The sequence below is a fragment of the Fistularia commersonii genome, chromosome 28, assembly GCF_037954325.1.
Source record: "Fistularia commersonii isolate RoL2024-O1a breed Wild chromosome 28, RoL_Fcom_v1.0, whole genome shotgun sequence".
NCBI lineage: Eukaryota > Metazoa > Chordata > Actinopteri > Syngnathiformes > Fistulariidae > Fistularia > Fistularia commersonii.
The window spans coordinates 11,597,458-11,625,429 of NC_141311.1; the positions used below are offsets into that span (position 1 = coordinate 11,597,458).

At 39.8% G+C, this 27,972-nt stretch overlaps 1 protein-coding gene across 6 annotated transcripts; it reads left to right on the plus strand.

Annotated features, from left to right (window-relative positions):
- The first annotated feature begins 19 nt into the window (after positions 1–19).
- myom1a (myomesin 1a (skelemin)) lies at positions 20–27,944 on the plus strand. 6 transcript variants are annotated; one of them, XM_086176532.1, is made up of 38 exons: positions 20–159; positions 1,882–2,100; positions 4,463–4,603; positions 5,277–5,463; positions 5,554–5,711; positions 5,909–6,001; positions 6,144–6,232; positions 6,436–6,480; positions 6,836–6,997; positions 7,100–7,261; positions 7,813–7,954; positions 8,476–8,675; positions 8,765–8,821; positions 8,891–9,015; positions 11,267–11,450; positions 11,592–11,766; positions 11,989–12,110; positions 17,996–18,192; positions 19,345–19,471; positions 20,493–20,677; positions 20,885–20,999; positions 21,482–21,638; positions 21,812–21,918; positions 22,270–22,314; positions 22,489–22,625; positions 22,746–22,890; positions 23,354–23,413; positions 23,492–23,559; positions 23,651–23,776; positions 24,413–24,496; positions 24,729–24,816; positions 24,903–24,941; positions 25,126–25,231; positions 25,695–25,858; positions 26,047–26,083; positions 26,314–26,336; positions 27,413–27,468; positions 27,578–27,944. In XM_086176532.1, the coding sequence occupies exons 2-38, from the start codon at positions 1,937–1,939 to the stop codon at positions 27,845–27,847; spliced, it is 4,542 nt and encodes a 1,513-aa protein (XP_086032658.1). In that variant the 5' UTR covers positions 20–159; positions 1,882–1,936; the 3' UTR covers positions 27,848–27,944. The 6 variants fall into 6 exon arrangements, with proteins under 6 accessions (XP_086032658.1, XP_086032660.1, XP_086032659.1 ...); XM_086176534.1 differs by having other exon boundaries at positions 8,894–9,015; XM_086176533.1 differs by having other exon boundaries at positions 8,768–8,821.
- Positions 27,945–27,972: the final 28 nt, after the last annotated feature.

A 27,972-nucleotide genomic window follows, 5' to 3' on the forward strand; every position in this document is an offset into this window, starting at 1 on the left:
CACATTCTGCCGAGTGGCAGCATTATTTTTGTTCCGTGGACTGCCATCTAGTCCACCGGCCCTCACCCTGCAGCTTTCCCTGGGACCCAAGACTTCCATTAGCTACTTTTGGAATAGTTTTTCCTCATATTCTTCACCTTTGGAGGATTATTATTTTTGGTGAGTGCTGTTTACATTTCATATACAAATATTTCATTCATTACAATTGCTAAATACAAAGGAATTTGCGTCTGTTTTTTGCATAGGGACCTACTTTTTAGTAGTGTGGTTGACTTGTTTGTATAACCGTGCTGCACCCTTCTACTATAACAACTTTGTTCGTCAGTTGTTTAAATATATCAATATCCTTGTAAATAGGATTGTTTGTGTCATCGGAGGGCAATGGTATTTTACATAGAGAGCTTATATTTTCTGCACATTTAAGTGATTTCAAACAAGTAGGGCCTTATGATTGAAATCTTTTTTTTTTATTTATTTTTTATAACGCGTATGTCTGCAAAGCTCTCTTACAGGGAGGGTTAACAGCTTCTGCGTGTGTGTGTGTGTGTGTGTGTGTGTGTGTGTGTGTGTGTGTGTGTGTGTGTGTGTGTGTGTGTGTGTGTGTGGCTGGGGGATGGCTGAAGATTTAGTATTAGGAAAAAAAAATCCGCACCCACTATATCATCTTGACATGTATGAAATGATGATGGACAATTTCTTTCATTTTTAAATTCAGAGTAATCAATCTTTCAAAATTATCCCTACCAGTTCTGATATCACACTTAAAGTTTATTGATACTGATGTTGTATTGCCTGAGCTTGATTTGAATAGGCTGTACAACCTGTTACACCCAGATGTCACAGGGACATCACTTTGTTGACAGAAAGATTATGATCATATCTATTATTAAGGAAATGTAAGTAACTTGAAATCCATATTAAAAAAAGAATCAAAATTCCATGCTTTGTGGGCCAGTGGATATTTAGACATGTAAGTTTTGGTCGGTGAACAAAATAACAAAAAAACACCATTGATTCTGAGTAAAATAATATAAAATCAACCAGATACATTGCATCCTTGATGGCCCATCTGGCCATCATTTTGACTTGAATATTGACATGTAAACCATCACTACTGGGCAATATGTAAGGTATGACTCATTGAGTCATTTGTGAAAGATATTGGCTGTTTAAAACAGCTGAGCAATATATTAAACTGCCACCAGTAATATTATCCAACAGTAACAACAGTATCCAGCAGTAACCGGTGTAATATACTGAGTAGTAAAAGTGTGCAAATTAATTGCAGTATACTTAGAAAAACTTCTCTCGTATCTAGAAATGGTATATAAGAAAAAAATCTTCATTAAGATGAACTTGATAGCTTTGAAGCCACAAAAACAAAATGAAGAGTATTGACATATTGCCACACCTGTCATCCATCCCCAATGCAGCATTGACGCGCTTGATTGACATACAGTACTGCCGATCCGAAATGTCGATCCGAATACCGTTCCAGCATGACTGACGGACATTTGGAATTGTGTTTGAGGCTTGGTTATCTTAGTTGACTGAGAGAAATGTTACATATTTTAGATATTAAGTATATTTGGTGTGTGTGTGTGTTTGTGTGTTTGTGTGTGTGCGTGTGTGTGCGCGCGCGTGTGTGTGTGTGTGTGTGTGTGTGTGTGTGTGCGCGCACACACATATAAACACAAGCACACATTTATGTGTACAAACAGACACACACACACAAATACATTTCTCACCCTGTCTTAACACTTAGAAGTACATGCTTCTAACAATATCCGGTAAGGTAATACGGTATCACAATAAATCCATTTATATAAACAATTTCTAGATCAGTAATCAATGTTCAATAATAACAACACTGATTTACAGAGTTGCTAAAGTAAAGGACAGTCTGGAATTGTAAGCTGGTGGAGTGGTCCTCAGGATGTCTGGATCATTACAAGTGTCCCTGAAGCAGCAGCATCATCAGAAGCAGCAGCATCATCAGGAGCAGCAACAGCAGCATCGCCATGAGAGCAGCCGTCACGTCAGAACCAAGTCATCGGTTAGCAAGCAGTCGTTCACGACTCACAAGACCACCAGCCATCGGTAAGAGGGTGGGAGTGTGGGAGTGTAACAGGATCTCTGTCTGAATTACTTATGAGAGGGATACTGTGTGAAAACAGTGATGGATGCCTTAATATATGACAGAAAAATATCTTTTTTGTGTGTGAATATGTACAAAAAATTTCAAGCAAGTGGGACAAAAGTGCAGAGTTTTAATTGAGATCCATTTCTTTTTCACACCTTCTCAAAGTTCTTCACTATGTTTTCGAAAAAAAAAAAAAATTAAGTCTGTTCAAGTACAGGTCTTTCAGATCTCAAAGTGCTGATTAATACCTTTCAAACATTTTCTTTTAAAAGTTTAAATTGTGTTAGGAAGCAGAATACAGTACAGTAACTCATATATATAAACATACACACATATATCTATATATATATCTTTATATATATAGATATAGATATCTATATATATAAAAATATATATGCCTCCCAATTGCCCCTCAGGGACAAATAAAGTTTTTCTGATACTGATTGAATCAGCACTTCAAGGAATTACATTTTCAAAGTAGTTCAATCCTCACCAAATCTTAATATTCTCTATAACTTTGGTCTAACTATAAGGTAAGTAATCTCTCTGCTGTTGTAATGCTTGGAACTATGAGCAATTCTATAACCTTGTCTTATACTCATGCTCTCTAGTTCAATAACTGTTGTATTCATTGTAACCTCTTAGAGGCCAAATAGCACAGCAATGAGGAACATTTTGTAGTATTGTAAGTCAAATGATTGACATTAACATAAAGACTATAGCAAACCAATGAGTTAAGCAACAAATCTTTGAATTAAAATGAAAATCTTTTTGAAAATGTTTTTGAACAAGTTTTTGTGCAACTATGTAACAAATATAACAAGCTCATAATCATAGATATATCCATTTTATTTTGCCCTTTTTGATCATGTTGACTCACAGATAAATAGATACATAAGCTGCTTTTGAAAAAGTGGGGAAAAATACAGGAATAGGCAAAATCCATGTTTCTGCCAATTATCACTGTTGATATGGCATATTTGAAATATCAGTATTTTCAGTAAGCCAATATTTTAACTGTCAGACTCCATTGATAACATTGTCATATTTGCCAACATTGATAAAACATTGAGTGTTAGAACCAAACACATTAACTGAAATATGCCAAAAAAGCATTTTATGTGTCTGAAATCAATAGCTCTCAGCCATTGTGGTTTTCAGTTTGTATATGTGTATAGAATATTGTTTTTTTAGAACAACAATATGTCGCCTGCACACGCGTCCTATGTCCTTCAAGTGTCAAGACTCAGTTATGGAACCCAGGCACCTTTCTAAATGGGGGAGGAGGAATTTCAGCTGTAGCGAATTGCTGCCAGATATATTCATGGACAGGCCTGCTATTTCCGTTGACAGGAGGGCAGACTTTGCTAGTAGGTCAATTTTAAAAGACATAGTCATGGGCCCAGATAAATGGTTGCTCCAGGGGTGTCACAGATGCACAAATCCTTGGTTCAGTACCTGCATTTCCGCATTGAAGCCTGTTATAGCAAATAACTTTTTTTTTTTTCAATTACGCCTACAATAAGAAAGCAATTATCCCACAATAAATATATTGAAAAATATAATGAATGAAGAAGTTAAAATTCTGAATTTTGGTGTTCTTTTAATCCTATAATTATGACTGTTTGTGACAAAATCAATTTTTATCATGCTTATGCATACATCATTGATTTTATTATCTTGTAATTGTGTCCTATCTCATGATCATGTCTTCTATTTTTTTATTCAATTTTTGTCTCTGAATATGTTTTTAATCTTAATATTTAGCCCAAGAATTTGTCTGCATGAGAATTGTTTTTGTTCTCATTTTTATCTTCTATTCATAATTTGAACTTTCTGATCCTTTTTTTACGACTTACAAATGATTGTCCAACCTTTAATTGTTTTATATTTTAACTGCCAGTATTGGACTTCAGTATAATTCAGTTTTGAAGTAGTGCAGTTTTTTTCTGTGTAAACAAATATTTGAAACAAACTTAATTTATTTCAGTGTAATGACTTGAAAGTTTTGTTTGGTCTGGAAAAGTTGCTCATTGTGGATCAGTGACTATTTTCAGGTTGATTTACTTCATGTGTGACAGACTTAAACTTAAAATGTTCTCAGGAAGTGTTAAGATGGTAAGAGTACCAGCTCTCAATGTCCTCAAGTCATAGCGAAGAAAATCAAGGCAAGACTGTTGTGAAACCAACCCTTGTGTATGGCTTTAAGATGGTGAATCTTGCCAACAGATAGGATGCAGTGCTGGTGGTCGCAGAGCTGAAGTTGTTAATATTTTCAAGATATTGCAAATCCTGTAACTGCTTTCTATTTCTTTTCAGTGTGATGACATCTGTGAAGACAGAGAAGGCGGAGGAGGTGGTTAAATTAAGCCCCTTACCCAAGAGAGCCAAACGCACCTACCTGGCAATGGACACTGATAAGGAAGTCATTGGATATGTCATTCCTGTGTTTAGAGCCAAGTGAGTGAGGAAGCAAAAGAATTATCTAATAATCTTCAATGAAAAGAAGAAATCAGTTTTCCAAATTTTTCAGTTTTCTGAATTAGTCTAATTAACCATTGCGCCAGTAATGCAAAACAACATAAAATTTTGTAAAAAAGCTGATACTATTTTTGTGAAAGGAATGTTTATTCTTATTTTAAATTGACAAGAGAATAACTGAAAGGGAATCTAACTGAAAATGAACAAAAAACACCAAGATAATTCCAAAGTGACCATAGAATTTTGCAACAATTAACCACTTGATTGTTCTAAAAGTACCAAGATAATCGCTAAAATCAATTTACAATCACATTAAATAAGCAATAAAGTGATTTGAAAATTATTACTCTAAATAAAAATATCTAAAATCTGTTCACATAAACATAATTTTAAAAATTGGGTAAGAGTTTGACATATGTTTGGAAATTAAATAAGAAGAAATGTAATGTAATTGCTAATTACATAAGCAAAATGGGAAAATTGGAGAGGCAAAGAATGACTCATAAGAAAGTAGAAGGGTATCAACTGACGGTTTACTTGAAAAAATCAAGTTGGGGTATTAAACACTGATGATATACATTTTGTCTCAGTCCTTTAACAGTTATTAAACTGCCTGGCCACGCTTACACTATGGAAATTTGATGTTTTGTAGTCATGATGTGGTTCGAGGTCTGATGGAGGCCCAGGAGGAAGAAGTGACTGAGGATTCAATTAACTATGTTGCCATGAGGAACCTGTTTGTGAGAGAGGCCAGGGAGGCCCTAAATGTTAGGGTAGAGAAGAAAACCAGGACAACACATATTCGTGAATCTGCTGAGCGCATGGAATTGAGCAAGACGGTAAGTCCTTTCCTGTTCCCCGAGATCTGCAGCACCTGTGTATTTGACCATTTTTCAATATGAGAATCTGATGCCACTGGTTTTCCACAGATGGAGGAGTGGTCTGAGTTTCGTAAGAAAATGAACCCTGACAGCCTGACACACCTTCCGGAGTTCATAGTCAAGCCCCGTGGGCAGACTGTTTGGGAGGGGAAAACCATCAAGTTGCACTGCACTGTGGCTGGGTGGCCTAAACCAAGGATTGCCTGGTAGTTGTTAAAGTACATCTCCTCTTTAGTACCAAGACAACAGTTGCTGACAACAGCTAGAGACAAGATAGTGTCCAAAGCTCTCATCATCGGCAGTAGATTATTCATTGTTCCACATGAACCCAAATTGATATGTGGTTACAGACTCACAAGACAATTGCAAACATTAACCAGCTGTCTATCTGTCTGTCTTCAAGGTACAAAAATAATGTGCTTATTGATGCCAAAGCCCACCCTGAAAAGTACATGACTGAGAGTAATTATAACATGCACTCCCTAGAGATCAAGAAGTAAGTGATCACTGACACTCACACTGTATGGACACAAAAATTAATTCAATCAGCTAAATACACATATTGCCTTAATTTCTATATTTTAGGATAACAATATCAGATGCCAGGAATTCATCATGTGGTAATGGTTATTTTTCAGCTGTGATTTCATCGACACTGCTCAGTATCGTGTCTCTGCCCTCAACATTAAGGGAGAAAGGTCATCAGTGGCTACTATTGTTGTCAAAAGTACGTAACTTTCCTAAGATACTTGATCACTTTTGCACTCTTGTTTTAGATTAGGCATTCAAGGGTTAGGTACCAAATGTAGAAGGTTAAGGGAAGAAATCATACCTAAAAAAGGACATTTTATGTGTGTGTTGTTTTCCTGGTTGAACAATATAGAAGAGTTTAATTGTTCCAACACAGTAACTGTCTATTTCACTTTGCAGGGTTCCAGGATGGTGAGGAAGGTGGTCCACTAGATCCAAAACCACGTAAGTCACGTCAAAGACTTCAATTTTAAGTTGACATACTGGTACTTGTCTGTTAAGACTTATGCACTGACATCGGCACTTGGTCTCCCTGACATCCAAGCCTTCCCTTTTTTCCAAATTTAAAGAAACTCTGAAGAAACTTAACTGGAAGTGTGGGGGGGCATTTAATTTTTTCTGTCTCTGAAGCATGAAAATAAATGAAATATTAAATGGCTTAAAAGGTCACACACAGAGACCTTTTCTCAAATCAGCAGTTCAGCAGCCTTCTATGCTGATTATAATATATGATTATAATGTAAAATTTATAACACAGGATAGCTAAAAATACCACTAATTTTTTGTTTTGTTTCCACAGATGGGTTCAGCCCTGAACATGGTGTTACCTTTGAAACCACCATCCTAGACAAATTTGAAGTGGCGTTTGGTCGTGAAGGCGAGACACTGAGTCTCGGCTGCACTGTTGTTGTTTATCCTACTGTGAAAAAATACCAGCCAGAAGTAGTATGGTACAGAGACTGTAAGGAGACTGATGTTTATAACAATATAATTTTACAAGGATTTCTACACGATAAATCTGCTATATTTGGCTAATAACAACATTGTTGCTATCAACCCACAGCGGTACCCTTGAAATCATCCAAATGGATACACACCCACTGGTCTGGGCAACGGGCCACACTTACCCTTGTCCACCTCAACAAAGAAGATGAGGGCATGTACACTCTGCGCATCAATACCAAATCTGGCTTTAACACCTACTCTGCCTATGTTTTTGTGCAAGGTAAATGGCCCTTTGTCTGTGAACAACTGAATATTACATTACATTACATTACATTTGGCAGACGCTTTTATCCAAAGCGACTTACAATAGAGTTTTATTCTTACTTACAATACCTTCTATTCAATGGTAAGAAAGTGTTTTTTTTATGACTTCCTTTTTTAGGTAAACATTTGCCAAAATGCTTCAAAATGAGGCACAAAAGTTGCCATTACTGAGTTAATGGTTTGGTTTATTGAGTAAACCAACATATTAATTATCTTCATTCACATGAAGCAGAGAGTTGATCAGACTTTCTAACTTTGTTAGATGAGTAACCACAAATTGAATTCTCTGCTTGAACTTGGAGTCTGCAGGTGCATGTTTTGTTACGAGAACTTTTTCAGTTGGATCTTTAAATGTTCACAGGAGATAAACTAATCTATCATATTTTAGCTGCCCAGTTTGTACTGTTCTGTGGAGCTGTAAGAATTTTCAGGAACCAGGAATATAATGGAGACCATCCTAATTTAGAAACAGTACTACTCACAAATGCATGTGTGTGCTGTTGCCAGATGCTGATTCCGAGGTCGAGGGGGTTCCTGTGGCACCCTTGGATGTGTGCTGTCATGATGCCAACAAAGACTATGTGGTTGTAACCTGGAAGCAGCCAGCTGTGGAGGGCAGCAGTCCCATTCTGGGCTACTATGTTGATAGGTAAGTCCTCTCATTTATACATGATTTGAATTTAAAATGAGACCTTTATACAAGTAAATATATACCCCTTCTTTATGTCTTTTTTTTTCAGTTGAATGGGTAAACAATGTTTAACCACGTATTAAGGTTCACAGCTTATCACACATGAATTTCATATTAAAAAATAAAGAAATATCAAAACATTATTGATTATATTATAACATTATATTCATTATTGAAGGTGGCTTGGCTACTGGATTATAATTCAATCACATTCTTTGACATCTGAAATTAGTCTGTTACAGGGCACCTATTGAGTAATCCAATTCTCATGACAATTCGCTATGTATTGTTTAGAAAAAAGTGCCAGTTAGGGCCTTTACCTTCTTATTTTGTATGAAGGTCACAATGCAGAGTCATGTGAAAGTGCAATGCTTTTCATTTTATGGTATTGATTTGTTGACTTAATGAACAAAAGTTCGCTTTGTTTTTGCTGTTTTGGTTTCTTGAGACAAACATAATGGATATGCTTTGTTGGTCAGGTGTGAGGTGGGAACCCACCACTGGGCCCAGTGTAACGACACTCCAGTCAAATACGCCCGCTTCCCTGTCACAGGGCTGGTGGAGGGCCGTTCTTATGTCTTCAGGGTGAGAGCCCTAAACAAAGCAGGTGTCAGCCGTCCCTCACGCATCTCTGAGGCAGTTGTTGCCATGGATCCCTTAGATAGAGCCCGTCTCCGTGGTAAGAAACACATCTATGCTCTGTTGGAAATCAGCAGCAAAGCTAATAACTAAAAATCTCTGTGAATTAATTTATTGTCATCCCTGCAGCAGGCCCCTCAGCCCCTTGGACTGGGGTGATCAAGTTCACAGAGGAGGATCACACTGGTATGACCACATAGCTAAATTAACTCATAGTCTGGACCCAATAATGTTAACCTCCTTTTGCATCTCTAGAAGGTGTGGTCCCTGGAGAACCCTCAGATGTTGTGGTTACTGAGGCAACAAAGAGCTATGTGGTTCTGGCCTGGAAGCCCCCAGTCCAAAGGGGCCATGAAGGAGTGATGTATTACATCGAGAAGGTGAGAAGTTCACTGAAATTTGAGTATATTGAATATTATATAATATAATATTATTGAATTGCACCATGCAGTAGATTGTATGCTCACCAATACTACATCCAGTTTTGCTTGAACCCACTGTTGTTTTTTAAGTCTTTATATTGACATTATTTTGTAAAATCAAAAAAAAAAGCTATGTTATTCGACTATACCTTTATGAAATGTAAAACCTATAATCCCCATCATTGCAGCTTCAGGGGGGCACAGGGCAGTGTCTGCCTGAGTTTATCGGGTCCTAAGCCTGAATAAATGCGGAGGGTTGTGTCAGGAAGGGCATACGTTGCAAAACTTGTGCCAAAACCAAATATGCAAAACAAAAATAAGAATCTCATAGTTGGGTTAACAATGACTGCCACTGGTGCAAATAACTAAAAGGATACCAGTGGAAATTGGACAAAAGTGGGTTGAAGAAGGACAGGAGGAAGGCATGTTGGGAAGCAGAGAGAGAAAATGAATGGCAAGAGTCTGGGACTGAGAGTTGGGCCTTTGAATATTGGGATGATGACAGGAAAAGTTAAAGTTGGTTTACATGATGCAGAGAAGGAAGGTGGATATACTATGTGTCCAGGAGACCAGGTGGCAAGGGAGTAAGACAGGAAGCTTAGGAGCAGGTTTTAAGCTGTACTGTAATGGTACTGACAAGAAGAGGAATGGAGTAGGAGTTATTTTGAAGGAGGAATTTGTGAGAAATGGTGTGGAGTCGAAAAGAATATCACAAGTTGAAAATTGTCTGAAATTGGAAATTGAAGGTGTGATGCTCAATGTCATTAGTGGCTATGCCCCACAGGTGAGATGTGATCTCAAGAGATGACACAGTGGTAACTGGTGCAGTCTTTAGTGGACTTGTTGGTGCAGGCAATAGAGGTGATGAAAAAGTGATGGGCAGGTTTGGTATCCAGGATGGGAATGCAGAGGGACAGATGGTGGTAGACTTTACAAAAAGGATTGAAATGGCTGTAGTGATACTTTTTTCCAGAAAAGATAGGAACATAGGGTACCTTATAAGAGTGGAGGTAGGAGTGTGCAGGTAGACTACATCTTGTATAGACAAGGCAATCTGAAGGTCAATGACTGCAAAGTAGTGGTAGGTGAGAGTGGAACCAGGCCGGGTAGGATGGTTGCTTGTAGGATGACTGGTGACAAGGAAGATCATAATGATAATATATACCTTATTAATTCCTCGTGGGGAACTTTGTTCTCTGCATTTAACTCATCATGGATGAACCTGTTTGCTGCCATTTGTCAGCACCAAGGGAGCAGTTAGGGGTTCAGTGTCTTGCTCAACAACACTTCGACACATGAGGAGGAACCTGGATTCAAACCAGTAATGCTTCCAAAGACAATTGCTCTACCTCCTGCATCATGCTGCCCCCTCAAGCAGAGAAAGGCAGAGCACACCACAAAGTGTTGGAAGCGGAGAAGGGAGGAGTGTTGTATGGTTCTCAGGGAAGAGTTGAGAAAGACCCTGGATGGTCAGGGAGAGCTTCCAGATGTCTTGTCAACTACAGCTGATGTGATCAGGGAGTCTGGTGGGAGAGTACTTGGTGTGTTGTCTGGAAAGAAAGTACATCAGGAGACTTGCTGATGGAATGAGGAAGTGCAGGAGTGCAGTGATGGAACTAAAGAGAACAGACAGAAGTACAGGGGGATATAGGGTAAGGAAAATATAGATGTAGCAAAGGCAAAACAAAGGGTGTGTGATGAATTGAATGCTCGGATGGACAGTAAGGAGGGAAAAAATTACTTCTACAGGTTGTCCCTTCTACAAGTTAAACTTAGATAGCCTTAGTTAGCCTTTTTGTTTCATTGTGGAATGTTAGATAATTTGTTCTTCTCATGTCTCCGTGGGTTTCCTGTGGGTACTCTGGTTTCCTAGGTTTATTGGAGATCCTAAATTGCCTAGGTGTGAGAGTGAGAGAGTGACTGGTTGTATGTCTCCATATTTGGCCCTGTGATTGACTGGCAGCCGGTGTACCAGGATAAGTGGGACAGATAGTGGATGGATGAATGTGAGATAATTCTTTAAAATTTGATAGTGCAGTACTACATCATCTAAAAACATGTCACCATAATAACACATGCTTTTCTTATACTACTTGTGAAAAATGATGCATCAGGCCCATTGACTTCTATCATATTTTGTTTGTCATTACATTTAACTGATTACAGTCATGTTACTTGCATTGCCATTACATTTGAACGTCTACCACAGTGTGTTTCGGGGATGGATTCCTGGCAGAGAGTGAACACTGGTATGCCAGTCAAATCTCCTCGTTTTGCCCTATTTGACCTGGCAGAGGGTAAATCCTACAGCTTCCGTGTGCGCTGCTGCAACTCGGCAGGCGTAGGTGAGGCCTCTGCAGCCACTGGAGAGATCACTGTTGGTGATAAGCTAGGTGAGCAAACAAGAGTTTGATGTTAGTGTACTCTACTGTAACTTTGTGGATTACTGGAACTGTATGTAGATGTTTTTTCTTCGACATTTAAATTTACTGCCAGCTGGTTTACCTCATATCTTCAATTGTTTTTCTGAACAGACTTACCCTCAGCCCCTGGCAATCCAGTCGCCTCAAGAAACACTGACACATCTGTTGTGGTTTTCTGGGCGGCCTCAAAGGATGTCAAACATCTGGCTGGGTACTATATTGAATATAGTGTGGCTGGAACAGATGTCTGGATTCCTTGCAACAACAAACCTGTCAAGCAGACCAGGTAGGCAGTCTCAAAGTTAACACGACAGTTAGCTGACATAATTGTTTGAAAACATATACTTCATTTTATGTAAAATAGATATGATATCGGTAGTAACAACAAACTACCCTTTGTATGACAAAATCAATATCAGTTGTTTCCATATTTGTATTATATTGGTTCTTTGTTGATGCTAAACTTTTTGCAAGGATATTTAGGCCTCTTCATCTTGAATGTGTTTAGGTTTGTGTGCCATGGCCTGGCTACTGGGACAAACTGTGTGTTCAAAGTGAAAGCAGTCAATGCTGCTGGATACAGCCAAAGCTCAGCCTGTTCTGATGCAGTGGTCGTGAAGGCTGCCATCTGTAAGTCTCAACATCTTTTTGCTTCAGTTTTTTTTGCCTGTTAGAGCTGCCCCCCCCTTGTTTTTCATCCATTTAGTTTTTATACACCCTCACAAAGAACACAAACTTTGGACCTAGCTTTCCTTTGCCCGGATGTAGATGACCGGGGCCCAACCTTAGAGCCAGGCCAAGGGGCAGGGTTCGATGATGAGCACCTGGTGGCCGGGCCTTCACCCATGGGGCTCAGCTGGGCACAGCCTGAAATATTGACATGGGTCCCTCTTCCCCTGGGCTCAACACCCACAGGAAGGGCCAAGGGGGTTGGGTGCAGTGTGAACTAGGTGGTTGGCAGTCCAATTGTCGACTGCAGAAGCTAGCTCTTGGGACATGGAATGTCACCTCTCTGGTGGGGAAGGAGCCCGAGCTGGGGGCTCGGCGTAAGGTTGAAAGATTCCTGTCAGATATAGTCAGACTCACCTTGATGCACAGCGTGGGAACCAGGCCTCTCGAGAGGGGCTGGACTCTTTTTTTACTCTGGAGTCACCCCTGGTGAGAGATGCCGGGCAGGTGTGTGCATATTGATTGCCGCCTGACTCGGCGTCTGTGCGTTGGGGTTCAACCTGGTGGACAAGAGGGTAGCTTCCCTCCGCCCTCAGGTGGGGGACGGGTTCTGACTGCTGTTTGTGGCTATTCACCCAACAATAGTTAAGTTTACACACCCTTGTTGGAGTCACTAGAGGGGCTGCTAGAGAGCGCTCCCACCGTGGGCTCCTTTGTTCTGTTGGCAGACTTCAACGCTTTTATGTGGGCAACAACAGTGCGACTTGGAAGGGCGTGATTGGGAGCAATGGCGCCCCCGACCTGAACCCAAGTGCTGTTTTGTTATTGGACTTCTGCGCTCATCACGCCTTGTTCATGACAAACACCATGTTCAGGCATAAAGGTGTTCGTATGTTCACTTGGCACCAACTCACCTAAGGCCACAGTTCTTTCAACAACCTTGTTGTCGTGTCGTAGGAGTGTCCTGGACACTCGGTTTAATAGAGGAGCGGAGCTGTCAACTTATCACCACCTGGTGGTGAGCTGACTACGATGTTGGGGGAAGATGCCCATCAGACCTGGCAGACCCAAATGTAACGTAAGGGGCTGCTGGGAATGTATGGCAGGATCCCCTGTCCGAAGGACTTTCAACTTCCACCTCCGGCAGAGCTACAACCACGTCCCGAGGGAGGCAGAGGACATTGAGTCCAAATGGGCCATGTTCCCTACCTCCATTGTCGAGGCAGCAGACCGGAGCTGTGGCCGTATGGCGGTCAGGGCAGGAACCCTCAAACCCGCTGGTGGACCCCAGCGGTGAGGGATGCTGTCAAACTGATGAAGGAGTCCAATTGGGCCTCTATGGCCTGTGGGGCTACAGAAGCAGCTAGCAGATACCACCAGGCCAAGCAGCATGTGGCTTCGGTGGTTTCCAAGGCAAAAACTCAAGCGTGGGAGGAGTTTGGGGAGACCATGGAAAACGACTTCTGGTGGGTGTCGAGGAGATTCTGGTGCACAATCCAGCAGCTCAGGAGGGGTAAGCAGTGCTCCATCATCACTCTGTACAGTGGGAGCGGGGCGTGCTGACCTCAACTCGAGACATTGTAGATCGGTGGCAGGAATACTTCCAAGACCTCCTAAACCCTGTCAAAATGCCTTCCAAGTAGGAAGCAGAGCTGGGGGGACTCTGGAGCGGACACGCCTATTTCCGAGGCTCAAGTTGCTGAAGCAGTCAAGAAGCTCTTTAGTAGCAGGGCCCCGGGGGTAGATGAAGTCCGCCCTCAAGGGTCTGGATGCTGTAGGGCTGTCCTGGCTGACACGCCTCTGCAGCATTGCGTGGATGTCGAGAACGGTGCCGCTAACCGGGGTGGTGATCCTCCTTTTCCAAAAGGGGGAATCGGAGGGTGTGTGACATCTACAGGGGGGTCACAACCCTCAGCTTCCCTGTTAAGGTCTATACAGCGGTTCTGGAGAAGAGGCTCCACCTGGTCATTGAACCTCATATCCAGGAGAGCAGTGTGGTTTTCGTCCTGGCTGTGGAACAGTAGACCAGCTCTATACCCTCGGTAGGGTCCTTAAGGGGGCAAGGGAGTTTGCTAAACCAGTCTATATGTGTTTTGTGAACCAGGAGAAGGCCTTTGACCGTGTCCCACAGGCAATCCTGTAGCGGGTGCTCCGGGAGTATGGGGTACCGAACCGTTATATGGGCTGTTTGGTCCCTGTGTGATTGATGTCAGACCTTGGTCCACATTGCTGGCTGTAAGTCTGACCCGCTTGTAAGTTTGGTGGCCGCAGGATCAAGTTTCTGCTTTTTGCACATGATGTGGTTTTGTTGGCTCTCCAGCTCTCACTGGAGCAGTTCGCAGCTGAGTGCAAAGTGACCGGGATGAGGACCAGCACCTCCAAATCTGAGACCATAGTGCTCAACCGGAAATGGGTGGAATGCCCACTCCAGGTCGGGGAAGAGGTCCTGCCCCAAGTGGAGGAGTTCAAGTATCTTGGGGTCTTGTTCACGAGTGAGGCAAGGATGGAGCAGGATATTGACAGGCGGATCGGTGCGGCGTCTACAGTAATGCAGGCTCGATCATGGTGAAGAGGGAGCTGAGCCAAAAGGTGAAACTCTCAATTTACTGGTTGATCTGTTACCCTACGGTAACGAGCTGTGAGTAGTGACCGAAAGAATGAGATTGCGGATACAAGCGGCTGAAATAAGTTTCTTCTGCAGGGTGGCCGGACTCTCCCTTAGAGATAGGATGAGAAGTTTGGTCACCCGAGAAGATCTCGGAGTAGAGCCGCTGCTCCTCCACATGGAGGGGAGTCAGATGAGGTGGCTTGGGCATCTGGTCAGGATGCCTCTTGGATGCCTCCCGGGGGAGGTATTCTGGGCAGGTCCATCAGGGAGGAGACCACGAGGAAGACCCAGGACAAGCTGGAGAGACTATGTCTCCAGGCTGGCCTGGGAACGCTTTTGCATCCCCCCCAGAGGAGCCGGAACATGGGGGAGAGGGAGGTCTGGCCCTCACTGCTCCGGCTGCTGCCCCTGCGACCTGACTCCAGATAAGCTGGGGAAGATAGATAGATGGCTGGTTAGTTTCAAACATTTAAACACCAAGGACTCATTCTTACAGTAAACAAACCTATATTATCTGAAGGTACTTGTTTAAATGTAACACAATTTTACTTTTGGCATAAAGGACTCTGCTCCTTGTCCCTGGGCTCATCCTTTTTTAAAAAAAAACCTTGTTGTTATTGAACTCAATATTATTTAATTCTATTTCAGTGTCAGTTTTTCTTTTATGGTCTGAAAAATATTGTCCAAATTCAAATTGCCTGTGAACCATTTATTTTACTACACAGTTAATATGCCTTGAAATTATTAAAGATTTATAAGCTGTTACAGCAAGATCAGTATACTGTATTAGTGTGCACACTATGTTGGCTGATACATATTGATATGAAATCCTAAAAAAACAGCTGGAGAACATTAACATCTGCTAAAATTAGCTCTTTTAGGATACTTAATACAAATGTTGAGGGGCTTGTTATGATAAAAAATAAAATAATTTTTTTTTACATTGTAATTTAAATTTGGCACAGTAGAATTATGCACTATCCTCATCCTTTTTCTTTAATGTTGGCTCAGTGCAAGAACTATATAGGCATGACTGAGGTAAGAAATATATATATTTGACAAAACAAATTCATCCATTTACATGATTAGTAAATGTAATTTTGATACTTCTGAAATTTTTGCCAGGAATATAAAGAATCTTAGCTAATACATTTGTCAGAATTTAAAAAATTCCTTATTGGCTAAAGTGACATCTACGATGAGTTTTCTTTTTCCTTTTGCTCTTACCTACGTCTTCATTTTATGTGTTGTTAATTGTAAACCCTTACATTGTTTTGCCTGAGTTATGTTTTGATGTTTAATAACTCTTCAGGCAATGCCTGCTGGTGCATGGCCAAACTGAGGGCTAAAACAATGTGTTCTGAAAGAGCATGTGCCTAATGAGAGTCTTGTCCAGCTGAGGAGATTTTCTTAGTCACAGTTATCCTGTGTCTGACCTTGACTGTAAGTACTTTATCCATTACAAGTAACCTTTAATTGTATTTAGCTTTTCAAAACATGTAAAAGGTGCAGCTGTAGCATTCATGATCTTTCGATTGACTCACTCAGATAACATCGCAGAAATGCGTCCCTATTTGATGTGCCAACTGATTAATGCTTCACTGTAATGAGATGATTCATGACCTTGTATTTTCAACTTTTCAAACTGTCCATAAATCACATCATGGTATTGATGGGAATAAAAATGAAGTTGGAGATATTTGAAGACGTTTGTTCTAATGGTGAAAAGACAGTCAGATTGATGAGTCTGAAGCTAGAAATTGAAGGTGTGATGCTCAATTTTGTTAGTGGTTAAGCCTCGCAGGTAGGATCTGAGTATCCTGAGTGGTGAGAGAGTGGTAACTGGTACAGACTTCAATTCAAGGACTCAAAGTATTTATTGTCATATGCGCAGTATGGAAATGTATCTTTCTGTGTACAGCTAAATTTCTACTTTGCTGTCTGCAGTGAGTGCCAGAAAATATCACAAAGTCTCAGTAACATAGAAGAGATATAACTAACTTAATGACTAACAGAGGTGATGAAGAAGTTATGGGCAGGAGTTTAGCCAGACAGCACATGATGGTGGTTTGTAGGATGACTTTAGTGGCAAGGAAGATGATGAGGACAAAGGCAAATTGTTGTGTGATTTTTCCGGAGGGGTTGAGATAGGCTCTGGATTGTCAGGAGGATAACTGGACATCTGCACATGTGATCAGGGATACAGATAGGAGAGTACTTGTGTCATCTGGAACAAAAGTAGACAAGAAGGCTTGGTCGTGTAATGAGAAAGTGCATGAATGTATACAGAGAAAGAGGTTAAATAAGAAGAAGTGGGACACTGCTTTCTTCAGTTCAATGAAGAAAGAGCAAGCTAGCAAAAGGTGAAGGTAGAGATGGCTTTAGCCGTGCAATGACTTGTATGTTAGGTTGGACAGTAAGGATGGAGAGACTGGTGTGTGCGGGCTAGGGATACAGAGAACTAGAGATGGGAAGGATGTGCAGCAGGGTAGTGATTAAGGATAGAGGGACATATACTCCAAGTACTGAAAGTGTAATGGGGAAGATGGAAAGAAAACTTTGAAGAGTTGGTGAATGAGGAAAAATGACAGAGAACGAAGTTGGTGAACCATGAATTTGCAAAGACTTGTGAAGATAAAGCGAGGGGGACATTGAAATGGATGACATATAGCATAGCAGAGGGTCATGATGATATGCCGTAATTTCAACAGGATCTTGTGAGGTGTACCATTGGTGTGACAGGTGGTGGTGGGACTGCATCAGGGAATCAGGTCCTTGTTTGCTATGGTGATGGACAGAATGAAACATGAGTTTTGAAATATGATCTGTGGTGAGAGCAGGTGGAGGAAAAACAAGAGAGGTGGATGTATACCTTGGAAAGGAGAAGAATAAAGGTTAGTCGCAGCAAGAGAGAGTACATGTGTGTGAATGAGAGGGAGAGGCCATGTACAGTTAATGGTTTGGATATGTACGGTGGAGGAATAGTGAATATTTGGGCAGAAGGATGCTGAGGTGAAACTGCCAGGCAGGAGGCATGAAGGAAGACAGAGGAGGAAATTTTTTAGAAGTCGTGAAAGAGGATGATTGGTGTGAGAGAAGAGGATGCAGAGAATAGGGTTAGATGGAGGCAGACGATTAGTTGTGAATCCATGAACGGAACAACTGAAAGGGGAAGAAGAAGAAACTGTCTAGCAACTGACATGCCCGCTTATCTATTACTTTTCTACTTACATTGCAGCCGTTCCCAACAAGCCAACAAGTGTGAGTCTGCTGGAAGCTGTCAAAGACTACATGATTCTGGGCTGGACTGAACCTGCTCATAATGGAGGAGCTGATATCAGGGGTTACTTTGTCGACTATAGGACCGTGAAGGGAGATGTTGTTGGCAAATGGCACGAAATGAACCACCAGGCACTGACTACAACTACCTATAAAGTATGTTCATTGAAAATTTCTTGACATCTTTCAGTGCATAGATTGTTCTGTTTGTCTGTCTGTATATAACTGCCATGCGGAATAAGAAAAAAAAATTGAGAGAGGATCACATATTTATCACATGCATAAGGACATGTTAAAATTACTGACCACAGTCCAATTATTCAGTGTATTTTTTCAACAGATTGTTTAATCTAAATAATTTGCATGTATGATTCAACCTTCGTATTAAAGATACTGATAGTGTCGTCTCTTTCCACTTTAGAATCCTTGATGAGATCAGATATGCCTTCTCATTATAGGATGCAGAAATCTTTATGCCTGCATAGATAAGATACATAAGATAATAAAACTTTACTAATCCCCATAGCAGAAATATGTTTGATTTTTGCTACATTCGTGATATTATGTTGATAATTGTATTGACATTTTATCTTGACTGCCAAAGAAGAATGTATGGGGCCAACAAATTGTTCAGAATGCAGTGGTGCGTATTCTGACCAGATCAAGTGAATATGAACGTACTACCACAGTGCCGGCCTCACTCCGCTTGATTATTTGGAAGAGGGCAGCCTTTAAGGTGTTGCTCCTCCCCTATGAAATATTCAATGCCATTCCACCATCGTACTTCTCTGACTAAACATACACTGCACTCTCAGATATCTAGACACTTGTGTGTCCTAAAGGGCCAAAAAAAAGACCGTTGGCGCAAGGGCATTCTGTTTCCTGTGATAGTGCTGGGAAACAGCTTGCTTCTTGGCATCAGGAAAGTCTGTTCTAGCGATGGCTTCAAAGCAAAGCTGGAGGCTCATTTTTATGCTATATTTTTGAGTCATGAGTTGATGTTGAGGTTTATTGGAATTTTAGGTTTAAAAGAATATTAGAATATGCAAACATGGAGTTTGCATATTCTTTGGTTTCCTCCCACAGTTCAAATACATGCAGGCGGTTTAGTGGAAATGTCTAGCCCTACCACATCCCTAACCATATGATGTGCAGATCAGACAGTAAATGAATGAACAAATGATTTGCTATTTCATTGTGTCATACTCATATAAATTTATTCTTGTTTGTATAGCACCTCAATGAGAAGCAGTTTATAAATGTATAAACTATTATTTTCATTAATTATCATCTTCTCTTTCCCTTTAGGCTGAGGACCTGAAAGAGAATGTTCACTACCAGTTCCAGGTACGGGCTATGAACATGGCAGGTGTGAGCAAAGCCTCACTGCCGAGTGCAGCTCTGGAGTGTAAGGAGTGGACCCTTACTGTGCCAGGTATGTGGGACAATATACTTAGAACAGCTATATTAAGTCTTTTTGGTGCATTACTACATTAAACTGTCCCAAACAAGTTAATCAAAGAAAAGGAAATAAAGCTAGAGATATTCAGCTATTTCCTGTGGTGAAGAAAGTATTCTGAGTGCTTACCTAAGTAATGATACTATACCGTAATTATAAGCATTTCATAAAGTGGAAATATCCTACGAAAGACGTAAGAAATTCCAACAGCCAAAAGTAGCCTTAGTATTGAAACAAAATCACAATAATACATTGATAGATATATATTGCTGGAGGTGACGAAGATTTGGAACTACCTGATCAAGACTAAGGCCTTACAAGCAGGAACATCAGATGAATATGAGGAATCCTAGTATTATCAATGGATAAAAAATAAAAAACAAACTCACAAATGAATAAAAATGTTATTAAATTATGTCATTATTGGCGCAGTGGTTAGCACTTCCTCCTGAAAGCACAAAGAATCCTTTCTCAATGCTCACAGGGGGGGTCTTTCAATGTAGTTCGCATGTTCTCACTGTGTCTGCGTAGGTTTTAGTCAAAAAAGATGCAGGAGGTTTATTGGAATACATTGATAAAAAACCCTAATTATTAACATTGTCTTGTTTTATACACTTTTTTTTTTAAAAAAGCGTTAGTCCAAAAGAGAAAAAAACAACAGATTTTAAGGCTCCTTTACTGTATTAGTGTAATTGTAATCATTTTACAACTCTAGTTCGGCAACTGTACTCTCACAATTTATTCAGGATGTACATTTTGTGCAACACCCAGATGTGCTACTGTTCATACCAGTGTGTAAAAATGCAAGTATATCAATGTTCAACATATGTATTTCTAAATCTGGGTTTGTTATTGACATGCTCATTGTACTGTATTTTCAATTCATAAAAATAAAATTCACTCATATTACATACATGTTGTAAATTTGTTTTAAGAACCATAACCACCTTCTAATTATTCAATGTGACTTGTAATTCTCTCAACCTCATTTTCAAAGGTGCTCCAGTTGGTCTCCATGTCTTGGAAGTCCGTGACTCCTCTGTGGTTGTCCTTTGGGAGCCTCCCCTCTTTGATGGCCGTACACCTATCAATGGCTACTACATGGATATCAAGGAGGCCTCAGCTGGAGAGGAAAGTTGGAGGGCTGTTCATGAGAGGGAAAACAAGAAAAAATATATGAAAGTGAGTATTTAAAAACTGGCAAGGTAAGATGCAGAGGCCAACCAATTGTGAACTCAAAGACAGTTATACACATAACCATACAAGGATAAATAAACAACATATTATGATCTGTGAATGTGACAGTTTTATGTCATAATCATTTCAAATGTTTATATCTGCACATCCATTTTATGAGTTTCTAACCTCCTCTTTCACTGGCTTATGTAGGTGACTGGGCTAAAAGCTAGTACATCCTACGTCTTCCGTGTGCGTGCACAAAATCTTGCTGGAGTTGGAGAACCCTCAGCAGCCTTAGGGCCAATACTGGCTGAAACTCATCCTGGTGAGTGGGACTGTTCATTTGCGCAATGTTCTCATTAAGGTTATGTACTCAAGGGTCAAATTAAAAAATCCTCTCTCTGTACCATGTCTTTTTTTCTGGATGCCTTAAACCTTATCAAGGACATAAGCTGTTTGTCCTCAATATTGCCTTTTTAATGTACTGGAAATTGATTTTAGAGCAACACACACACTTAGGTTAGACAATATGGCAGCACATGAGCACTTGAAATAAAATCCTGATTTTCAATATCAGGAACATATCTACAAAAGTTGTGGGAATGTCACATTTCTGATGAAACATTCAGTCAAAGTTCTTCCCGGCATCTGGTCTTAAATGTACAATTGTAATGTAATTTAATAAAATGTAATGTTTTGCTGATTTCAGGACACTGATTTCAGTAGAACAATATTACAAACACAATACATGATCAATACTACATATCGCCCAGTCTCAAAAGTCAATCTTTACTTTGCATCCCTCAGGCACCAAAGAAATTTACGTGGATGTTGATGACGATGGTGTGATCTCTATGATCTTTGAGTGTTCTGAGATGAGTGAGGAGTCTGAGTTTGTTTGGTCCAAGAATTATCAAACAATCACAGACACCTCTCGCCTGACTATTGTTAATGAAAAAGGACGGTAAGTGTTTTCAGCTCACTCAGTTTGTTATGCAGCACTTAGAGTGATGCTACAGTTTTAGGATCTAGGCAACAGTGCAAAGGCCATTCTTGCTATGTCTAAAAAAATCTATACCTAAAATCAATACATTCCTGTTATTATATCATTTCATCATCATGTGTTTTTACCTCTAGATCTAGAGCCATCTTTAACAATCCCAGCCTGGAGGATTTGGGCATTTTCTCCTGTGTGGTCACCAACACAGATGGTGTCTCTTCCAGTTACACTCTTACTGAGGAGGGTGAGTCAGCCCATAGGTCTCAGCATCGTGTGTACGCAGCAACAACCCCCCCTTCTTTTTCTTTGGGTGCTTTAGGTATAAGGAGGACAAGAAGGGCTGTATACGTCACTGTGTAATGTTTAAATTGCTACATCATGACCTTGGCTACAGTCTAAACTACACGTGTCCTCACCTCGAAGGATTCTTTCTTATTTTCTCTTGGTGCTGTTTTGTCTTTGAGCTGTTTCAGTGTTTTAAACTAAGAAAAACTGAGAAGCTTTATGATTTAATAATGTGTGTGTGTGGGGGGTGGGGGGGGTCATGCTAAGGGCAAGGTAGACATGTACCCATTTTGTTGCTGTTCTTTAACAGGTCTTATGCGTCTCCTGGACATTAGCCATGAACACAAGTTCCCAGGTGAATAGCCCACTGTATCACATATATTGTACTTTTAATTGCCCCTTTTACTTAAAAGGATGCTGGATTTTTACTTTATTTTATTTTCAATTGAATATGAAAGTAAAAACAACTGATTTGTCCTGAATACTGTATTTCCAAGTCATTACAATTTTTGGTATCGTGTCTCTGCAGTTATTCCCTTTAAGAATGAAATGGCCATGGAGTTGCTTGAGAAGGGCCGTGTACGATTCTGGACCCAGGTCGAGAAATTCTCATCGGCTTGCCAAGTGGAACATGTCTTTAACAATGTCATTATTACTCAGGGAGAGGTAAGAGTTTGAGTGTGTCTCTTTTCTTGTCCAGACTATTTATGTCCAATTTCATTTTTCACAAACTATTGCAGGGCTTGTAAATAACAATAGGAATGTCTACTTTTATTTTGCCTCCAGAAATACACAATGAACTTTGACAAGTCCACTGGTATAATTGAAATGTTCATGGACTCTCTGGAGTTGACAGATGAGGGAACTTTCACCTTCAACCTGGTGGATGGCAAAGCTAAGGGCACGACCAGTCTCGTGCTCATTGGAGATGGTAGGATGTCACATCTTTGTTTTACTTCCATGACTGTAATGCATTTACAATTTTTGAATGAATGGTAAGTAGAAATACATATGCTCATGTTAGAAAGGCACATGTGAAATGTTAAGTGCCTCGGTATATTTAAGGTATTGAGAAAGCACTATTAAACACTTATTAAGTTTAAAAAGTGAAATGTCATTATACACAATCTCCCAACCAAGGGAAAAATAAATTAAGGAAAATATTTTGGATGTATCCTTTGATATGATTCTGGAAGCAGGGTCCTGCTTGCTTCATGGCATTAGCTGTAGTTAAAGTGTGTGTCGATTGAAAGAAAGCAAAGGAAAACCCTTCATTATGGTCTAACCGATTGGTTTTGTGGTGCTTTTCAATGACAGAATTGTCTTTAATAAGCTTGAATTGGCTTAAACAGAAGATGTGAAACCCCTGTTAAACTGTATCTCCTGTCATGTAGAATTTAGGGCACTTCAAAAGAAATCTGAATTTGAGAGAGCAGAATGGGTCAGGAAACAAGGTAAGCAATCTTTCTTCTCTGCATTTGATTTTGTTTATAATTTTGTGCTTTTGTAACTCTTCTATTGGCTGCCTGCAGGTCCTCACTTTGTTGAGTACCTGAACTTCACAGTTACTTCAGCATGTGATGTCCTGTTGAAATGCAAGGTAAGAAAAAACAAACGAGAAAAAGCTGCGCTTAGATGAATATATTTGCGATGTTGGCATCATAAAATATTCTCCTCATTTGTCTCTACAGATAGGAAATATCCAACCGCAAACTGAGATCACCTGGTATAAAGACAGTATCGAGATCACAGAACACGATGAGGCAGCCAAGAAAATTGAGCACAAGGACGGCGTGTTGACCTTTAATATTGGAAAGGTCAGACCCTCAGAGAGAAGCCATTCATTGTCCGGAGTCGGATGCTTATGAGTATAGTACTGCTGCAAACCTATTGATGCCCCAAATGCAGCTATGCTTCCATTGTAGAGTTAAAGGTTGATGTTAGTCTGCTTACCATCCCTCTCTAACACACAGAATCATAAATGATGAACCACTTCTGAATAAATAGTCAAGTTCCAGCCTCCTGCTGACATGCTGACAGCGTGAACACGTCAGAATGCTGCCATGCTTTTGATCCCTATATATTTTTAGTCTTCCCATTTAAGAACCAAAATTTTATGTAACCAGTTTTGATACTTTGATTTCATGTCTTTTAAACACAAAATGGTTTGTGATCTGTGTGATTCATTTACCCAGTCCATTCCTAATGACATGTTCAGTTTAACCTCTCTGGTAACCTGGATTTTAAAATCTATCCTGTCCGAGGAGATTTCATTTGGCCAGTCTGGGTGCCAGTGAAGTTAGATTGAGGATTCATAGAACAATACAATGAAACCATGTAAACATTACTAATAAAGAGAGGGGTGGTGTCACTGCATGCAGGAGAGGGCGTCTGTTCTCCGCCACTGCTATTAATTGCTCTAACAGTAACTGGCTTATCTGTCTAATTTACAGTGGGTTATTAAGCAAGAGAAACAGACAGAAAAAGAAGTGAAAAAGCCATCTACTGAGGATGTTTCACCGCCACCAAGACCCAAAGTCAGGACATAAACTTTGCCGCATATATTGATGCCTAAAATTTGTCCATATGTTCCTGTGCTACTTATCATGTTTTCCATGTAACGCCTGCAGCATCCTAGGCTGTTCAGTTGTCTGGCTGTATACTGTCTTTTATCTGTTTCAAGTATGACAATGTGTTCCCATCTGTTTGCGATAGATACAATTACATTATATTTATAACCATAGGAATGTTTCTTTCACCAAATCCTAGATCTCCAAACATGATATGGGCATTTATGACGTTTTCCTGAAGGACGAGCGAGGCACAGATAAGAGCAGATTTGATTTGACGGATGCAGGTAAATTCTTTCATGAATTCTGTGTGTTTACTGTTTGAAAACACTGTTCCACAATAAATAGAATAAGGATTTTTCCCTTTTCCCAGGCTACCAAATAGTACTGAATGAGTTGTTCAGAGTTATTGGTGAGTCATCAAAGTGCACACAAGTAGGGAACGGAACATCACATGATGAAAGAACACAATTTTAAACAGGAGAATATATCCAATGAATATTTGCTAACTTAATATTTTATTAATTGTTGCATTTCACTGAATTTCATGGATCCATAGTGCCAAAATAACAGGAAGCCTCACCCTCACTTTTTAGCAAACTCCTCCTCTGAAATCCAAGTCAGCAGTACTGAACATGGAATCATCCTCTGCTCCACGGTTACATATTACAATGAGGAACAACGTGTTGGTTGGCTTCACAAGTAAGTAAAATCAATCAGCCTTATTTATGTTGGTATACATAACACTTTTGAAGAATTCAGTTAGATTCATACATCACCTATTGATGGATGATAAATTACACTTGCAAATAAGTGAGATAAATTTATCATTACTGCACCATTTTCAAATTCAAGGCATGTAAGAATTACTACATTGGTTTGCCGACATCTTGAACTTTCAGCTGTCTTTGAGGAAAATGCAAGGTATGAATAAAAACAATTGAGAATGAAGACAATGCAGATGATTACAAAACTAAAGGCTAGTTTTATTTGATGAATTTCTTACTGAAAACATCAAGCTCTTTTGTGGCTTTAATAATGACATGGAACTGCAAAGTTTGGGTGTAAGAAAAGTAACAGTGACAACGACGAAACCTGAAGCTATTATTTAGTAGCCAATTTTTGGTTACAAACACAATCTTTATTTTCCCCCACTCTTCAATAGAGATGCCAAGATTGCTAGCTCAGATAGAGTTAAGTGTGAAGTCAAAGGAGAGCAGCTGTTGCTCAAGATCAATGAACCCACTGAGAAGGACAAGGGCAAATACACCATGGACATCTTTGATGGCAAGGATGGTGTGAAGAGGGTATTTGATCTTACTGGCAAGGGTAAGTCAGTCTTTTTCAGTTCAAATGAGTATATTGGGGGGTACCTCTTAGTAAACTTACACTCAGAAATGTATTAATATTAATATCAGAATCAATCATCAGTCAAAATTCTTTATTGATACCCAAGGGGAAAACTGCTTATGTAATATGTTGTAATGTTGTAGTAATGTTGAATGACTCTTGTACAGCATGGGAAGAGGCGTTTGAAGAATTCCAGAGGCTGAAGTAAGTAGTTGCTTTTCTTGGCCTTTGTGTTGTGTAACGCTGTTTTTCACAACAGAAACATCCTGAGGATACAGTAGCAGTCATCCAACCTTAAAAAAGACTTGATGGGTTTTACAAATATTTTTAGAAGAACTCAGAATACACTTCCTGTCATTGTATAACTTTTTAAATTGTTGTTCTAATAGCTCTCAAAGTTGTTTCTGACAATGTCTATCTCTTTCCTTCCACAGGGCGGCAGCAATCGCTGAGAGAAGTAAGTGTTTTTTTTATTCTTTGGACCCCTAAGCGATTGTGCTTGAACTCCATGAAAATATACATTTATACAATTATACAGTCTAATAATATTTTCAGTTTATTTGGAAAGCGATCAAAAAGCACATCAATGCACAAACAATGCACAAAAAAGCACTAACAATGTGGTATCCTCAGTGGGGTAACCTGATAGTAATGATCCAAATAGACATGACAGAATATGCTTATGTAGGACAACACGTAACCCATCATGTCTTATATTAAGTGAGACAACACAGGTTTTTACAGGTGAAATATAGAATAAACCTTAGAAGTGAGATCATATATAATTTACTAAAATATACATAAGTTAAAAATATGGCTATTGTAATTGTGGCTTCAATTGATGCAAATCACTGTTGATTCATTTAGTTAAGGCAGGTTGTTCCCAATGTTTTTAATGCTGTTGGTCATTCCCAACAATGACTCAAGTGATATCAATATATGGAGTTTTATATTATACATTAAGATACTATAAATCAGATTCAAACCTCACTGTTTTGACCATAAAATACCATTGAAGGGTTTTTTTTTCTAGTTTTTGGTAACAATCTGGTTTTTCTTTGGAAATATTTAGTAATTTATTGCCAATTTGAGAATTGCCTTAATCTCACATGATAATTGTCTTCATTGGGTATTTAAAAAACACAATTAAAGAATTGTTGAAATGCTCATCCAACTCCATAGTAAATACCTTGAATATAATTCACACATAACTAAAACCCAGCCATCCAACTCTCAGTATATCAATTTTACTCACAATTGTGCTCATGTTCAAATTAATAAATAAAACAATTTCAGTTTTTATTGACAGACTTGTTGAAGGCTTCTCAATGAATCCAAAACAAGCATATTAGTTGAATTGTTCAGTAAAACCACAGGCATTCTGATAGAACGTCTCAGAATTTCTTTTAGAATTTCATGTTCAAGCCATTGACTGTAACTTACTAATCTAATGGGTCAGATGGAGGTTACAGTTGTTATGTTGTGTGCTTTTACTCATTTGCATCTTGGCTCATGCTTCTATCTCTTGTTTAGATCGGGCTCGTGTTATTGGAGGTCTTCCAGATGTGGTTGCAATACAAGAGGGCAAGGTAAACAAAATTTGTCTAGACATTAGACATTGTGTTCGGTTTTTCATCTCACCTTCCTCTTCTTTTTCTATGGTTTTATTGTTGTTTATTACGGTGTTCTTCAATGTAGTCCCTGAATTTGACTGGCAATGTCTGGGGTGAGCCTGTGCCTGAGGTGAGCTGGGTGAAGAATGAGAAGGAACTTGTACCTGATGATCACTACCAACTCAAGTTTGAGCATGGAAAGTTTGCCAGCATCACCATTGCTGCCGTCACCACTGCTGACTCTGGCAAATATGCCCTGCTGGTCAAGAACAAGTATGGCAAAGAGGCTGGTGAGTTCACCGTCAGTGTCTACAATCCAGAAGATGAAGAGAGCAAGGATGAGAAGAAAGACTAAAGGATACAGTGCAATGAAAATCAAGAACCATTTCTCCAAAGCAGAGTTCCCAGGCAGATGCCTGTGCACCAAAGCTGTTAAAATAAAGGGTAAACACAGCTGTTAACGTGTGTGTCTTTCATATG